The 18,410-nt window shown below is 33.7% G+C and overlaps 1 protein-coding gene across 2 annotated transcripts in view; it reads left to right on the top strand.

Annotated features, from left to right (window-relative positions):
• ZNF654 (zinc finger protein 654) overlaps positions 1–18,410 on the top strand; it is a 79,265-nt gene that overhangs the window by 31,615 nt on the left and 29,240 nt on the right. For both annotated transcript variants that reach the window (XM_045540446.1, XM_045540445.1), the window contains exon 3: positions 13,289–13,370. In XM_045540446.1, coding sequence (XP_045396402.1) covers positions 13,289–13,370 — 82 coding nt within the window. The remainder of the gene's footprint in view (positions 1–13,288; positions 13,371–18,410) is intronic.

Genomic DNA, 18,410 nt, shown 5'->3' with positions numbered 1-18,410 from the left:
AATTGTTATAAAGTTAACAAATTTTCTTCATTGCTTTCTTATACAGAAATCTTGTAAAAAATTCTCCCAGGATCACGACACTGAAGTTATGTATTTTTAATATTTAATTTATTGATTGACACCTATTGGCTATAGTTTTCTTTTTTTATTTTTTTGAGTTTCAAAATATTAAGGAGGTACAAATGTTTTTGTTACATGGATAGTTTTTATAATGCTTTAGTCAGGGCTACAAGTGTGTCCAACACCTGAATAGTGTTCATTGTACCTGTTAGATAAGTTTTTCCCCTCCCCTCCCCAGCTTCTTGATTTCCCAAGATTTTCACTTCTCTCTATACCCATGTGTGCCCATCAATTAGTTCCAAATTATTAGAATGTACATGTGGTGTTTGTTTTTCTATTCTTGAGATAATTCACTTAGGATAATGGTCTCCAGTTCTATCCAAATTGCTGTAAAAGACATTAATTCATTCTGTTTTATGGCTGAGTAGTACTGCATGGTATACATATACCAGATTTTGTTAATCCAATCATGAATTGATGGGCACTTGGGTTCATTCCACATCTTTGCAATTGTGAATTGTGCAGCAATAGACATTCAAGTGCAGGTGTCTTTTTGATAAAATGACTTCTTTTCCTTTGGGTAAGTACCCCGTAGTGAGATTGCTGGTTCGAGTGGTGGGTCTACTTTTAGTTCTTTGAGAAGTCTATATACGGTTTTCCATAGAGATTGTACTAATTTATAGTCCCACCAACAGTATATAAGCATTCCTTTCTCTCTGCATCTATGCCAGCACATATTGTTTTTAGACTTTTTAATAAGCGCCATTCTGATAAGGTTAAGGTGATATCTCATTGTGGCTTTAATTTGCATTTCCCTTATGATTAGTGATGTTGAGCATTTTTTCATATGTTTGTTGGCTATTTTCCTGTTTTCTTTTGAATAGCTTCTTTTCATGTCTTCTGCCCACTTTTTAATAGGGTTTATTTTTTCTTGCTGATTTGAGTTTCTTGTAGATTCTGGATATTAGCCCTTTACTGGATGTATAGTTTGCAAATATTTTCTCTCATTCTGTAGGTTGTCCACTTGCTGTGTTGATTATTTCCTTTGTTGTGCAGAAGCTTTTTAATTTACCCAAGTCCCACTTATTTATTTTTGTTGTTGCTATAATTGACTTTGAGGTCTTAGTCATGAACTCTTTGTATTGGCTATAGTTTTCTTAAGCCATGATATCTTGAAAAGGTTTTTCCTTTTAATTTTGGAATTGGGATATGAAATAATTTCCTCTTTGTCCTTAGGAAATAATCTTCAATAGATTTGCATGTTTTCCTTTTCATTTTCTTTTTGATTAAGATATATTTCAGTCAATATCCAATTAAGGAAATGTAAACAATACTAGATAATTCAGTAGAAGGAATTTAATTCATAGAAGCACTTTTAAAGGTGTTAGAAAGTCTAAGAGGATAGACAGGGGATAATGATCCCAGATGTTAGTGACTGCAGCAAGCTGCTGTTAGCTCTCAAAATGGAAGGACAAAGGAAGAAGGAGTTATTACTAGAGTCTAGAGACCAGAGATGGTTGATGAGGAGAAGAAGCCAATTTGTATGAGAGAGGACTTCTGAAGAGATATAACTACTGCTTTGGAGGATCCTGAAACAGAGGGGCAAGAGAGAAAGATCCTCATTTCTTCCTTCCTCATGATTGCCTCCCTTCAGCCAAACCTAGCCAGAAGCCAGAGATCTTTGTTTTTTGAATGATATTTCCATTGATTATTGAATTATTGATTATTGATATTTTAGGTTGACAGGGTCTTTTTTCTTTCAGTACCTTAGAGAAATACATTCACTGACTCTGGCTTGCATTTTTTTCTGATGAAGTCTGTTGTTATCCTTATCTGTTTCCCTGTATATAATATACCCTTTTAGGAGGCTGCTTTTCAAGATTTTCTCCTTATCACTTTTTATTTAAATTTTGAGTAGGTGATATATGTTCATGGCTCAAAATTCAGAAAGGATGATGACTATACAATGAGATATCCCTGCCATTTACATCTACCTGCCTAGTTTCCATTTCTATAACCATCCAATGTACTTATTTTCTTGAGTTTCCTTCCTGAGATATGTTATACATATACAAGAAAAAAATTTCATATTCCCTTTTTTGTCATTTTAGACAAATGCTAGTGTACTCTACATACTGTTTTGTACCTCCTTTTTTCACTTGGATAACTTTTCCCATCAGCGTAGAGCTTCATAAATCATTAAATTGGCTTTAGGGTATTTCACTCTTATATCAAAATTTAATTAACCAGCCACCTATTAATGAGTATTTAGTTTTTGTTCCAGTCTTTTGCTGTTATCAACAACCCTTTAATCAATTAGCGTGTATGAGTGGCCTTTGGAATATATACAAGGATATTTTTATATCCTAGATGTATCCTAGGAGTAGAATTGCTATATTAAAGAGTGAGATTTATCATTTTGGTAGATATTGCCAAATTTCCCCTGTACAGATTGAAACAATTTACATTCTTGCCAGCCCTGTAAGAGTACCTGTTTCCCTACATCGTTACCAACACACTGTTTTTTCAAAAAAAAAAAAAAAAACCTTTATTATGGCCATTTTCAAATATACACAAAAGTAGAAAGAATAATATAATGAACCACCTATCACCCTGCTTCAACAATTATCAATATATTGTCAATCTTGTTTTACCTATACCTCCCCACTCCTTATCCATTATTAGTTATCTTTTTTATTCAGAGCTTTAGTATAAAGTATAATTTCCATATAATTAAGTTCGCCCATTGTAAGTATATAATTCAGTGAATTTTAGTAAATTTATAGAATTGTGCATCCATCATTAAATACAGTTTTACAACATTTTCATTACCCTGCAAAGTTCCCTCATGCCTACTTGCAGTCAGTCCCCAGTGCCTACCCAGCGCTAGGCAACCACTCTTCTGCTTTCTATCTTTCTAGAGTTTAATATTTCTAGACGTATAAACACTATCACGTGATATGGAGTTTTTTACACACTTTCACTTAGAACAAGTGAAACAGTCATGTAAAATAATGTGTTATAACTACTTTCACATAGAATAATGTTTTTGAGGTTCACCTATGTTGTAGCATTTATCAGTAGCTCATTCCTTTTTGTGCTTAATAGTATATCATTGTGTGGATATATTAATTTTGTTTATGTATTCTGCAATTGATGGCCATTTGGATTATTTCCAGGTTTTTTGGCTATGATGAACATTTGTGCATGTCTTGTGTGGACAAATCTTTGTGTTTTTCTTGGGTAGATAAGTAGGCATGGAATTGCTAGATGTATGATAAGCTTATGTTTAACATTTTATAAAACAGCTAAGCTGTCTCCAAAGTAGCTGTGCCATTTTAAATTCTAACCACTTGCCTATGGGGATTCATGTCGCTCTACATCTTCACTAACACTTGTTATTATTTATCTTTTCCATAATGGTCATTTTATTGGTAGTTTTGGTTTTATTTTGCATTTCCTCAATGCTATTGTTGGTAAGCATCTTTTCATGTGCTTATTTGCTATTATAGATCTTCTTCAAAATGTCTATACAAATTTTTTTGTCCATTTTTAAACTGGATTATTTGCCACCTTAGTGAGTTGTAAGAATTCTTTATATAGTCTGGATACACATTCTTTATCATATATGTGATTTGTAAACACTTCTTCCCCACTCTGGTTTGTCTTTTCATTTTCTTACTGGTGTCTTTTGAAGTTTATTGCTGATTTTAAGAAATCTGATTGTAATGTGCCTTGTGTAGTTTCTTTAACATTTTTTGATTTAAGCTACTTGGATCTGTGGGCTTATAATTTTTGTTGACTTTTGGAAATTTCTTCAAAACTTTTTTTAAAACCACTATTATGTTTTCTTCAGGGATGCCACTTGAAGGGCATCAACAGTTGTCCTACAGTTTATTTATGGCTCTGTTCATTTTTTCTTTTTGTGTTTTAATTCGTTTTTATTGCTGTGCCTTTGTTTTTACTAGTATTATCTTTTATAGTGTTGAATCTGCTGTTAATCCCATATAATGTATTTTCATTTCAAACATTGTATTTTTATGTTTAAAACTTTGATGGAGGTCTTTGGTATCTTCCAGTTCTTTACTTAACATGGTTAATCTTTTCCTACCTTCTATGGTTGATAAACTATAGCCTGTGGGCCAAAGCCTAAAATATTATCTGGCAACCCAGTCTCTACCGTAAACATAATATAATAGTACAGGAATTGGAAACCAGTGGTGCACTGAAGGTCCTGATAACAATAGCAGAACCCATACTCATCTCATCTTCTGACTGGTTTTACTCAAGTGCTCCACAGGAAGGGCTAGCAGAAGAAAAGACATGGCTATTTTCAGGCTTAAACACTATTTACCTCAGTGTCTACTGTCCTTTACCACGAAGTCCAGTTTTCAAGAACCAAATAAATTTCTGTTCATTATAAATTACTTAGTCTCAGGTATTCTGTTATAGCACAAATGGACTAAAGACATCCTTGAAGACCATTTGTGTTTCATTTTCCATGAACTACTTGTTTATGTCTCAATCCCATTTTCTATAAATAAGTTGGACTTTTCTCAGTTTTCATAAGCTCTTTATTTATTAGGGATATTAAGCTCTTCCTGTGATATGAGTTACAAATGTATATATTTTTTCACTTTTGCTTTGCCTTTGGTGTTTATGTTTTTGATGCTTTTTTAAAACCATGTAGATTTTAAAAAATGTAATTATAATTTATCAATATTCCCCTATTGCTTCTAAATTTCTTATCATAGTCAAAAAGGTTTTTCTATAATCAGGTTATATTGGAATTTTTTCTGATATTTGTATTGTATAATTTTTTATACTTACAAAGTTTTCTATCCATTTTGAATTTTTTTCCATGTTTGGAAGTTAGAGTGGATCAATTTTGTCTTTTAACATTTGTCTATTCAATATGAAGAAGTCAATTTTTTCCTCACTGATTTAAGATGCTACTTTTGTCATATACTAAATTTTCACATGTAAATTGGTCTATTTTTAGATTTTCCATTTGGTTTCATTAGTCTATTTGTCTATTCATGTGCCCATAATGTTGGCTTAATTATAGAGGCTTTACAAAATGTAATATTGGCTAGTCCCTTTTTATTGCTCTTGTTCTTTCATCAGTTTCCTAGATATTCAACTTTGTAAACAACTTGTTTATTTTGAGAAAAACCTGAACATACTTCTGTATGTAAATTTATAGATTAGTTAAGGGGAATATTAGCTCTTAACTTACTGAAGTTTATACTTTTATGTATTCTTTACCTTCCCTTCCAGTCCAATGACGGTGGAACACTGATGCTGAAACCTTCTTTTCTACTTTACATGTTATTGATGTTATGTGTTTTTGCTCTATTTTTTAAAGCCTAGATGAGGTTATTATTATTGCTTCAAGTTGTCAATTTTTTTAGCCTATATATTTACTAATTGCATCTTAGACCTTTCTTGCCAATCTGATTTCTCATTGTTTTGTAAATAATTGATATTTCTTTCTGATTGTTTATACATTGCTCTTTATTTAGTATTTTAAAGTTTAGTGTGAATAGCTAGATGTATATTTCTTTTTATTTATTCTTATTGGGGTTTCCTGGGCTTTCCTCAATCTGTGGATTTGTATCTTTCATCAGTTCTAAAAAATTCTTGCCCAGTTATTGTCTTTGCCCATTCTGTTTTTTTTTCTTTTGAGAACTGTGGTTAGATTTGCATACTCTACCTGTATGTTGTTTAACCCTGGCTTGTATTTTCCATTTCTTTGTCCTTCTGTATTGTACTCGGGATACTTTTTTGTAGGTCTTTCAGTGTACCAATTTTTTCTTCAGCTGTATCTAATCTGCCATTAAATATGTCCATTGACTTTTAATTTCAGTGATTTTATCTTTTATTTCTGGAAGCCTTTTGACTGCTATTGATAATTTTCTTTATCTTTTTCCTTCTTTATATTTTTGGCACTTCATCATTTCTTAAACTATATTATACCCACATTTTATATCTCTATGTCTGATGTTAATATATAAAGTCTTTGTGGACTAACATTCTTCTGTTAGCTCTTGCTAATGGTTCTGTGTTTCTTTTTATATTTTAGTTTTTATTGTTATTATCATTATTTTTATTTACATTGTGAATTTGTATTTTCTTGGAATAAATTTATTTGTGGTAATTGAAGCCTGGATTGAAAGGATTTGCATATGTTTTTGCCAGATACCTGGGGATGTTTCCAGCTTGAGACCAATATTAGCTAAATTCCTGGCTTGAGAATTTTTGGACCACGTTGGTAGTGTGAATTCAGGTCACAACATACATGAGAGGATTTTCAAAGTAGATTTTTTTTTTCTTTTTTTCTATGGGCAGTTTTCCTTCCAGTCTAGAAATGTGGTGAGGTAGATGGGAAGGGTATACTGGGGTAGCTGTTCAAACTTTTAGTCAAAGCAAAGGCCAGCTGTTTTATCCAGGATTTTAATTGTTTTCAGAGGGAGAATCATTAAAGGTACCTAGTCTGTCTTATTATGGAAAATACAATATACAGTAGTATCCCTTTATCTGCAGATTCGCTTTCTGCATTTGGTTACCCTCGGTCATCTATGGTCTGAAAATATTAAATGAAAAATTGTAGAAATAAAAAATTTCTAAGTTTTCACTGTGGGCTGTTCTGAGTAATATGAGTTATGAAATTTCCCTCTGTCTTGCCCAGGATGTGAATTCATTCCTTTGTCAAGGTAATATCCACCCTATTAGCTACCCACCTGTTACTCACTTGGCAGCCCTCTTGGTTATCAGATAGACTGTCATGGTATTGCAGTGCTTGTGTTCAAATAACCCTTATTTTACTTAATAATGGCCCCAGAGTACAAGAGTAGTGATGCTGGCAATTTGCATATGCCAAAGAAGAGCCCTAAAATGCTTCCTTTAAGTAAAAAGGTGAAAGTTCTCTACTTACTAAGGAAAGAAAAAAAAAATCTTATACTGAGGTTGCTAAGATCTAGAGGAAGAAAAAATTTTCTATCTGTGGAATTGTGAAGAAAGAAATTCACGCGAATTTTGCTGTTGCACCTCAGACTGCAAAAATTATGTCCACAGTGCATGGTAAGTGCTTAGTTAAGATGGAAAAGGCATTAAATTTGTCAGTAGAAGACATGAACAGAAACATGTTCCGATTGATGGAAATTGGGTTCGGTATTATCTGTGGTTTCAGATATGTCTTGGAACATCTCTTGAGGATAAGTGGGACTACTGTATATGTATGTATAAACAAAACTGTGGACCTTTTCCTTCCTCAGTAAAGGCATGTTACTGAAGAAATACTTTGAAAACAACTACATTGGAATGGTTGGGTATGTCAAAATAAATGCTCTTTTTTCATGTTAAGTAGCACTGAGTAGAAATTTCTGTAAGATACCAAAGATTAAGAGTTAGCATGTGTAGAAGAAATTCTTAAGAACTGAATGTCTTAAATAAAGTGTGGGTAATAAAATTTTATTCTACTATTTGATTCTTGTAGAGTAGATCTAATTTTGACTTAAATTTGTAAGTGGATTTCTTGTATTTGGATAGTTAAGTATCATATTTAGTGGAATTTTTCTATGATAGGTAAACACATTCTTGTATTTTAGTATGAAAATTACTGATATGCTACAGAGAGATCCAAAAAAGAGTGGTAATTCTGGTTATTACTATCAAACACAATGTGTTGTCTTTCTGTGTATTTTAAGGACATCTGTTACCTTATTACCATTTGTAATGTAGTCATGTGCTGCATAACATTTTAGTCAATGACAGTGGTCCCATAAAATTACAATACTGTATTTTTACTGTACCTTTTCTATGTTTAGATATGTTTAGATACACAAATACTTACCATTGTGTTATAACTGCCTATAATATTCAGTATAGTAACATGTGGTACAGGTTTGTAGCCTAGGAGCAATAAGCTGTACAATTTAGGTTTGTGTAAACACACTGTTCACACAACAGAATAGCCTAAGGATGCATTTCTCAAATGTATCCCTGTCATTAAGCAACACATGACTGTACATAGGAAAATATAGTCTGAAGTCCTAGCATCCAAATGACAGAATATAGTCTGTTTCGTAAATAGGGATACCAGTAGTACTCTAGTTAGTTAAGCTTGCATAGCAAGTAGGAATTTACTGATTAATGAAAGGCAAATACGTGTGGTGATATATGGTGTATTTTTTAATTCAAAAGGCCTACCATTTATAATGTATTTGCCACATGACAAATTATGTTTGTTTTTATATAGTTGACTCTTGAACAATGTGGGAGTGAGGGGCACCAATCCCTCCACCCAGTCAAATCTGTTTATAATGTTTGACTCCCCCAAAATGTAACTTCAGATAGCCTGCTGTTGACTGGAAGCCTTACCAATAACATAAATAATCGATTAACACATATTTTTTATGTTATATTTATAATATATTGAATGCCTATAATAAAGTAAGCTAGAGAAAAGAAAATGCTATGAAGAAAATCATAAGGAAGAAAAAATATACTTACTATTCATTGAGTGGAAGTGGATCATCATAAAGGTCTTCATCCTTGTCATCTTCATATTGAGTAGGCTGAGGAGGAGGAAGAGAGTTTGGTTTCGTTGTCTCAGGGTTGGCAGAGGTGTTAAGAAAATCCATATAAGTGGATTCATGTAGCTCAAACCCTTGTTCTAGGGTCAACTGTAAATCGTTTTGTTTAGGTAATTTTATCTTGGGTAATTACTTCAATTTAGCTAAATGAACTGTAGATAACCCATAATTTGGACTAAGATTATAAATTAATTAATGTATAAACTATTAACATTAAAGGTGATAAAACATATTAAACATGTTAAACATATAGAAAAATATTAAACATACTCAACATTAAAACATAAATATTATGACGTAAATTTTTGGAAAGAAACCTTTGGATGACTTTAATCAGATATTTTTAAAAATCATAATTTAAGGACAATTGTATTTCAACAAAATTGACACATGCATAGCTGAGAATAACAAATCTCTGAAGATCTTGTGTTTCCTTACAGATTGTTAAAGAAAATTTGGATGATAATGTTAATAATAATAATAGGAGTACTATAATATTATAAGCAAATACCTATAGCACTAAGGGCCAGGGATTATTTCAAATGCTCTTCCAGGAGGCAGCTACTATTATTATTTCTGTTTCATAAATAAACTGAAGCATTGAGAAAATAAGTAATTTGCCCAGGGTTGCATACACATCACGTAAGTGGTGGAGCTGAGATTCAAACCCAAATAGTGTGGCCCTAGTCCATGGGTCTACAAAGGGCCAGACAGTAGATATTTTAGGGTTTCAACCCATAAGGCCTTTGTTGCTACTGCTCAACTCTGTGGTGTGAACGCAGCCATTGTCAATATGTAAATAAATGGATATGACTGTGTTCTAATAATACCATGTTTATGGGCAGGGATGTTTAAATTTCATGTAATTTTTACCTGTCATGAAACATTATTCTTTTGTCCTTTTTTTAAAAAACAGTTTTAAATATGGCTAATCATTCTTATCTTGTGCATTACACAAAAACTAGCCTTCTTTGGCAGTAGTTTGCCAGCCTTGCTCTAGGCTGTTACTTATATTTAGGAGTCCTGTTTTGGACTTATTTGCTCTGCACTCTGTATAGTTTTCTTTCATGGTAGATAGACAAATTAGTCTCTAAACATTTAGTTGATCATTTATACTAGTCAATAGGAAATACAACAGGTTTGAAACATAAGGTTTTTATTTCTACATGTAATCTAGGTTCCTCCCCTAGTGATTTCAGCCTTTTCTTACTGCATAAATACTGTTAATTTCTTTGAATCTTCCCCTAATCAGGAAGAGGTGGCTAGACCATGTATTTTGCCTTTATTTACTATTATTTTGCATGTGTTTTTCTCATTTTAATATCATTATCATGGAGTTGGGCCTTGTTATTGAGGTAGCTGGTAGTGGGGCATGCATAGGTCTCCCTTTTGTGATGTTGGCTCTCCTCTTGAATGTTCACATAATGCAGACATACCATTGTACATTCTCTTCCACATTTTGTTTGGTTCTTTACAAAGTTGTGTTGATCTGCATACTCACGTCTAAATTTACTGGCATAGCATATTTTATTTCTACTAATAATTTTTGTACCTCTCTTTCAATACATTAATTGTTCTACCAGTCAGTATTATCTACTCAACATTATGATTCAATCCCACTCCCTAGTGCAAATTTAACTTCCCCATGCTTTGACATGTTATAATATAGATATATGCAAAGTCCAGTACTAGGATAGTACAGAAGAATAATCACCATTATGTTTGTCTGGAGAGAAGGGACTTAGGCTCAGTTCCTAAGTGAAATTGTGTAAGTAGGTCTTGAGGAAACAACATATTGAAATATCTGAAAGAGTACAGGAGTTTTAGAAGTTTCCTGTGATAGGACAGCATGGAAATTACGGTTAAAGCTATGTAAGTTTAGGTTTGGATCAGACATAAGGTTCTTATGTCATGATAAGAAATTTGAATTTTCTGCTTTAGATCAGTGATCCCAAATACCTAAATAGAACAGGAAGGGAATGTAAGTAATAAATTAGTCAAGCAGCCAGTATATTGGAGAGGTAAGAGAGGTGGCTGGAGACTGACAAACTGGAAGGGGAGAGTTTATGTCCTGTCTAAAGGCAAGTAGCTGCTCAGCTTATTTTGCCATGGAGAAATAAAAGTATTGTGTTGTAGGGGTTCCTGTTTTTCAAAAGCACAGAGAAATCTAGATTTAATCTGAAATATCTGCTTTACAGGGTATAGTCCAAACAGCAGTGTGTAAAGTTGTAAATATGGGATCATTTCTGTGTTTTAGGAAGATAATAGTAGCAGCTGTGTTGAACATGGATTTTGAGTAAGTGTTGAATAGCAAGAGCGGTGACAGCTCCAATAGCAGTTTAAAGATGAGACAGATGTAAATTAGTGCTTTGCTAACAGTGATAGAGAAGATTCTAGAGGTACTTTTGTGGGGCTTTTTTCATAATTATTGATAGTACAATAATTGCAAAGGGTTAATAAAGAATAATTCTCCCTTTCGTCCCTGACCCCTAGGTTCTTATTTACCCTGTACACAGGCAATTGTTTTTTACTAGTTCATCGGCTATCCCTCTAGATGGTCTGACAATATATAAACTTTATATATTGGTGTGCATGTGTCCTCCACCCTCGTACCCCTTTTACACAAAGATAATGTAATGAATATATCTCTATATTTTTGCTTAACAATGTATCTTGAAGTTGTTTCTTTATCTATTTATATACATGCAATTATATCCTCAGTAATATTCTTATGGATATTTGCATTGTATTTCATTGTATGTATTATAATTAATGTAGGATATTTCCAGTCCTTTGCTACTACAAACCACTTGTGAGGTATATCCCTGTATGTATGTCTTTGAAATTTATGTATATATATTTGGAGGATGAAATTTCTATACATCCTAGTGGAACTGCTATGTCAGATGGTATGTGTGTATTTTAAATTTTGATAATTATTACTGCATTGCCTTTAAAAGAGGTTGTACTATTTACAGTCCCCCCAACAAGATATAAGAGTCTATTTCTATACACCAAGGCTGTTACAGAATACATAAATTCTTTATATTTTTATAAATATGATAGAAGAAATGGTATATTTCATCTGTAGTTTTTGCTTAATTATGAGTAAGGCAGAACATCTTCTCCTACTGAACAAAGTTCATGTGCATTTCTTTTCTGTGAAATAGTCTTATCTTCCAGCTTTCTCTATTGGGTTGTAGACCCTTTTTTCCCTAAATTACTTGTAGAAGCTTTTTAATTAAGGAAATCAGCAGAGATTCTTTCTCACTCCACATTACCACTTTGCTTTTTTTTGTTTGTTTGTTTTTTTGAGACAGAGTCTTACTCTGTTACCTGGGTTAGAGTGCTGTGGTGTCAGCCTAGTTCACAGCAACCTCAAACTCCTGGGCTCAAGTGATCCTCTTGCCTTCCGAGTAGCTGGGACTACAGGCGTGCACCACTACACCTGGCTAATTTTTACTATTTTTAGTAGAGATGAGGTCTCACTCTTACTCAGGCTGGTCTCCAACTCCTAAGCTAAAGCGATCCTCCTTGCCTTGGCCTCCCAGAGTGTTAGGATTACAGGCGTGAGCCACCGTGCCTGGCCACCCCTTTGCTTTTGACTGGCTTCAAATTTTTTGGTCTATTGACATTTTAAAATTTAAAGTAGTCAAATTTATAAAAATGTCAGTTTATAGGGTATGATAACTGTGCTATATTTAGAAAAGTGTAATTATGTAATTTTAGGTTTTTTATATAATTTTCAAAACTATTCTCATAGTTATGTTTGCATTTAAAAATTTTAGTCTTTATTAGTGATTCATTTTGATTATAGGCAAAAAACTTTTATAAAAAATGCAACTTTAGGTATTCCTAGTTGAGTATCTGCTAGATGAATTAAAATCTATGATTTTGAGGGATTTGTCATAGGTACTACTTTAAGATTGCTAAATAATATTAAAGAATTTTATAATTTTCCATATTCATGATTAGAAAATAGTTCCTATTCCTTCTTTTATGAACTCAAATTATTAAAAGCACATAAAGTATTTAGTAACAGTATTTTGCAAATTACTTAAAAAGGAGGAACCACATAATTTGAGCAGTCCTCTTAAGAGTGGGATATTCAAGGTAAACCTAAAGTTTGGGAACCATGTGTCATTTATTAGATATAATTGGTGGTACATGCTATAATATAAATGTTGATTGAGAGTTTCATGGTGATTCTCTAACTTTATATTTTTGTATCAATTTTACCCATCCCTGTATCCCTCTGAAAAAAAATTAGACTTTGGATTTTCTCTGGGTTCCCATTGTACTAGGGTAGAGCTGGACTTTTTCCCCATTTTAGATTATCCTTCCATGTGTAGCCACCATTTTTGTGACCTTGTATGCCCTTAAATTTTATTGCATTGGAGTCAATGGTAGGCGTGAATAATGTAATTGTTTCATTTTATAGTTTTAGAACTATAGTATATTTCTTTGTATTTTTCTTGAAGATATTTCTTTTAAAATCTTACTGAAAACATAATATAAATTCTAAATGATTAGTACACTGATTTTAGATAGCTGTTATTGCTTGATAATCTTTTAAACTGGAACAAAACTCAAAGAAGCAATGAAAGTTATCATTCACTTATTCTTTCTAGGAGTTTCTTTGAGTTGCTGCTGTTCTTTGGAAGAGATGAGTTTTATGAAGAGCCGTTAAAGGATATTCTTGGATCATTCCAGGTAAAACAGTTTAATACTTCACATTTTATATACATTTAAAACAGGCTTTTATTCTCCCCCTAAATATAGTTTATTGGTTATTTATTCCTTATAAGTTTTTATGGTTGCTAAGGTGACAATGTTTAAGTTCCTCTTATTCTGACAGATAAAGCAAGCTCTTAAAATTAATTTTCACCTGTATTCCTGAGCAGTTCATAGCCAGGATTCCAATTCCACATTTGTTAGACTAGAGCCTGTTTCTACCACCCTTGTAGATTTGTAAATACATCCTGGGTGTACATACAATTTTTAATGCTATAATGTAGAATTTAGCCCTGGTGAAAAAGTATTCTTTCCTAGACTAGAAGCAGGCTGTCTGTCCCATGTCACTTTTCCCCTTGGCTGCACCCTGATTTTCTTATCTCATAATAGCTTTCCCAAGCTAGGAGGCAGAAATTTTTTTTTTTTTTTTTTGTACCTTGTATAGGAGAGAAGAGAGTAAATCCAAACAGGAATGCAGGAATGACAAGATTCAAGACCTCTCCTGTAGGTGAAGGAACATTTGATCTTTTTACTGTTTACTTGGGAAGCAGCACCTAGTACTCTGACTCACTCATGTCCTTGGCATTATCTCATCAACACTTCTCTGGGTAGAAGTAAAGTAAGACGTATTTGGAGTTCCACCTTAGGGGTAAAGTGTCCCTGACCACCACATTTAAAACTGAAATATCCAGACAACATATCTTACATTTATTACTGTTGTGTTAAAAGAAAGGCTCATGGTCAACCAGCTTTGCTGTATTAGGTATATTATATTGGACATTCTTTTTTTTTTTTTTTTTAGACAGAGTCCCACTCTTTTGCCCTGGCTAGAGTGCCATGGTGTTAGCTTAGCTCACAGCAACCTCAAACTCTTGGGCTTAAGTGATCCTACTGCTTCAGCCTCCCAAGTAGCTGGGACTACAGGCATGTGCCACCATGCCTGGCTAATTTTTTTTTTCTATATATATTTTTAGCTGTCCAAATCATTTCTTTCTATTTTTAGTAGAGACAGGGTCTCGCTCTTGCTCAGGCTGGTCTCGAACTCCTGAGCTCAAACGATCCGCCCGCCTTGGCCTCTCAGAGTGCTAGGATTACAGGCGTGAGCCACCATGCCCGGCCTGGACATTCTTTTTTTATCCATTATTTTTTCCAGCAAAAGAGATAAAAACTCTTGTTCTCATGAAGCTTATGTTCTAATTAGGGTATATATTCAAGTATTTAAAACTTCTTAATTTTCCATTCCATTTTTTCTTTGACACTTGTGTTCCTGGCAATCAATTCTTGAACTTTTACTCAGCAAATATTTATTTAGTCCTCGTGATGTGCTAAGCACTAAGCTCTGGGAAAAACAGTAGTAAACAAAACATAAAAAACTTTGCTATAATGGAGTTTAATTGTAGTGTAGGAAGAGAAAGATGATAAAACCCTTTATAAATGAAGAATATTTTAGAAAGTGACAAATGCCTTAGAGAAAAATAAAACAGGACAGAGGAATAGAGAGTGCTGACCTGTTGGTATTGGGAAGGATATTTCAGTTTTAAATGGGGTGGTCAAGGAATACCTCATGGAGATGTCAACTGAGCATTGATAACGGGAACCAATGACATGTTTGGAGTAGATGAAAGAGAATATTTAACATCTATTTTAAATGTATGAAAACATAACATTTGTGAAGGGACATATCCTTTATTTTTTTTCTTATAAGCAAGGTATGCATTCAGTTACCAAAATAATCAGTTCCTCAACAGAAAGTTCATGGTTTTGCATCCTTTTCTATCTCCTGCACTACTCTCCTTTGAGTATCTCTAATCCTGGCTGAATTCTAAAGCACATCCCCTAATCTCCCCACCCCCCTTTTAAAAAATCTCTCTTCCATTTCTGCCACTTTTGTTCCTACGGCTTCTTCCTACGCTGAATTTCCTTGAGCCTCTAACTCTTGCCTCCTAGGAGAGGTTTTACCTTTCACTCCCATATTATCTTTACCTGGAGAATCTAAGGCCTGTGCCCTTAAAGACCCAGGAAGGACCAACATGTAGTCTACCATGTATACCTCCCTAAAACCTTGTATTTTCTAGGCTTGTGAATTCCCCAGGCTTTTGACAGGCCTTTGATAATCCAATGACAACCCCAATGTCACCTTTGAAATACTTTAATAGGGTTTGTTTAGTAGAATATATTAAATCTATCTCTCCAAGTAGTTCATCTCTATCCATCTTTCATACACATTCACACCAGCATAAGATAGTGTTCTCTCTCTTCTTCCATAAGCAGGACAGACACAATGCTGCTCATATTTTAATGTACATAAAGACTACCTGGGGATCTTGGATCTTATTAAAACTCAGATTATGATTCAGCAGTTGTGGGGTGGAGCCTGATAATCTGCATTTCTAACAAGTTCCAAGGTGATACTGATGGTCGTAGTCCTTGAACCATACTTTGAGTAGCAGCAAGGGATTAACATTGTTTGCTGGATTTGAGTTAACTTTCTTCTGTTTCTTCCCCTCACATTTCAACTATGAATTCTTAGCTTTGCCACTCACACTATATCATTTTGGGCAAGTTACATACTTTCTGTATCAGTTTCTTTATTTGTAAAATGAGGGCAATATTTGGACTTGCTTCATTGAGTCATTTTATAGGTTAAGTCAGTAAAGTACCTGGCATTATTCCTGGCAAAATGATCATTTCACTATTTTTAAGGGAGGCAGTATAACCTGTCTTGTGAAGGGTGGGGTTCTGAAGTCCTACTATCTGGACTTATGATTTTACAATAAAACCAAAACTGAGCTTTTTAAGCTTATTCTGTTCTTCCATGAATTTCTGATCTCCTAAAAATCTGAGTTGTTCAAGTAGAAATTTTTAACTCTTCTTACCCATTGACTATAATTTTTCCTGTGCATTATTTCTAGAGTAAACTTCATTCTTATAGCCAAATGTTCCATTTACTGGCTTCTAAAAGTTTTCTTCCTTAGCCTTTGACTTCCAATAATTTTTCTTTACCTCAACATAGTAAGATGGCACATTTCTCTTATGATATGCCACCTCCTCCTCTTCATCATCTTTATGATTATTGTATATCTAGAAGTTTTCTATATTCCCAGTGAAATGACAAAAATAATGTAAAATGAGGAAAAATTTATTATGAATGTTTAAAACTAGAATGAGGGCCTTATGCCAAGGAAGAAACCATATTGAGGGATGGGCCAAATAATACTTGATTGACTGAATATTATACAATAAGAAAATATGTGTGTGAGAGAGAGAGAGAAAGAAAGATAAAAGAGATACCTTCCAGTGGTATCCAATAATGCACACACACCTCAACCCTGCCAGTTTGTAACAACAGGGACTGGAGGAAGTAGCAGGTGGTGGGGATTTGATGTGTGGTCAGTCTCATTCTTGTTGCTGGTACTCAGATGTGCACCAGGCATGCAACAGAGCCTAAAGAACAGGAATCCTGAGTGATTGTTATACCCACATTAAAAATGGGATGTATTGCTTTGCCTGAGAGCATTCTTTCCATTGAGAGAATTGTAGGTATGATCCAAACTAAATGAAGCCTGCCCCAATACCCACAGGTAAGAAAGTTTTACAAGAGAGGTGTAGTTGTCTTCTACTGAAACTTCCTTTTCACTCCCTCACAGGGCATGGGTCTAACAAATTCAACTATAGTGCATATAAACTTTCCCCATCTCTCTTTGGGCATGAAGGATTTGACAGGGATCTATTCACCTACTGGTAAAACTAGACTGTGTTGTAAATATTCTAGGTATAGATGACCAGAAGATAAATATCAGTTATCATCAGTTACATGGAAAGATAAAACAGTTAAACAAACAAACAAAAAAGGATCTTTTCTTGCTGAGGTTGAGTTCAAGGTATCTTCCATAAAATTAAGTGAAATTGTAAAGAATGGACAACCCTAAAGAACATATGGAGGTGAAATAGTGTATGGAGATAGAACTATTAAATTAAAAGTACAGTGAAGGCAATTAATAGCACATTAACTCCAGCAAAAAACAAATCAGTCAAGGAAACAGTCTTTAAAGATTAATTTTCAACTCATACCTGTAGGCGTATCTTGTTACACTTTCAATTTTGGGGATAAAGGAAAAGTTCCTACAAATGTAGGACCCATGTAAAACAAACAGTATTCCCACAAAGGAAAAAATATAATTAGGTCAGCAATGAAGTCCTTCATAGTAACAAATGCCAGAATAAATAAATAATGTCTGTGGAGTTTTTCAAAGGGAAAAATATGATTTCATAATATAGCTGCCAAGCCGTATAGTTTATGAGAGAGGACAACAGAAATAAATAGTCCAAATACTTGGAAAGGAAACCCAACTATATGTCTTCTATCAGGAAAACAAGTATACCAGCTGACCAAAACAACGAATTTACAAATAGGGTCATTACAGAATAAAACATAGTACTTACCCAGGGAACAGGTAAAAGTTAGCAAGCCATTGGTATTATGGCTATTATGAAGATTCTAGTAACATCAAATGATTCTGGAAAAGGAAAATACAAGTTATAAATACAAGTTCCACAATAATTTAGAACTAAAATCTTAGATTATGGTATTGATTGGATAGGGGTAAGGAAGATAGAGAAGAATCAAGTATATTCTTGGCTATCTAAAGCTGAAACAACCAGAAAGGGTGGGTGCCGTTTGCGAAGTAGGCAGTGATTATAGGGGGAAGAGCAAGATATAGAATGACGGTTAAGTTCCATTCTAGACACACTGAGTTTTAAAAGTCATTGGAATATGCAAATACTAATGTCCAGTAGATGGTCAGATTCATGGGTCTATGTGTGTATTTTCCTAGGTTTTTTTTTTTAACCAAGAACATTTATTCGCTTTAATAAATCAAGAGAAAGATAGATGTTTTAATGTTTTTTTTTCAGCTTATTATGGGGGTACAAAAGTTCAGGTTGTATGTATTGCCCATGCCCTCCCATACCCCCCACATCTGAGCTTCAAGCGTGTCCATTCCCTAGACAGTGCGCATG

This window comes from Lemur catta, chromosome 1 (genome assembly GCF_020740605.2).
Source record: "Lemur catta isolate mLemCat1 chromosome 1, mLemCat1.pri, whole genome shotgun sequence".
In the NCBI taxonomy this organism is placed as follows: domain Eukaryota; kingdom Metazoa; phylum Chordata; class Mammalia; order Primates; family Lemuridae; genus Lemur; species Lemur catta.
Note: the sequence above shows the minus strand (reverse complement) of the source record. Positions and strands in the feature narration are given on the sequence as shown.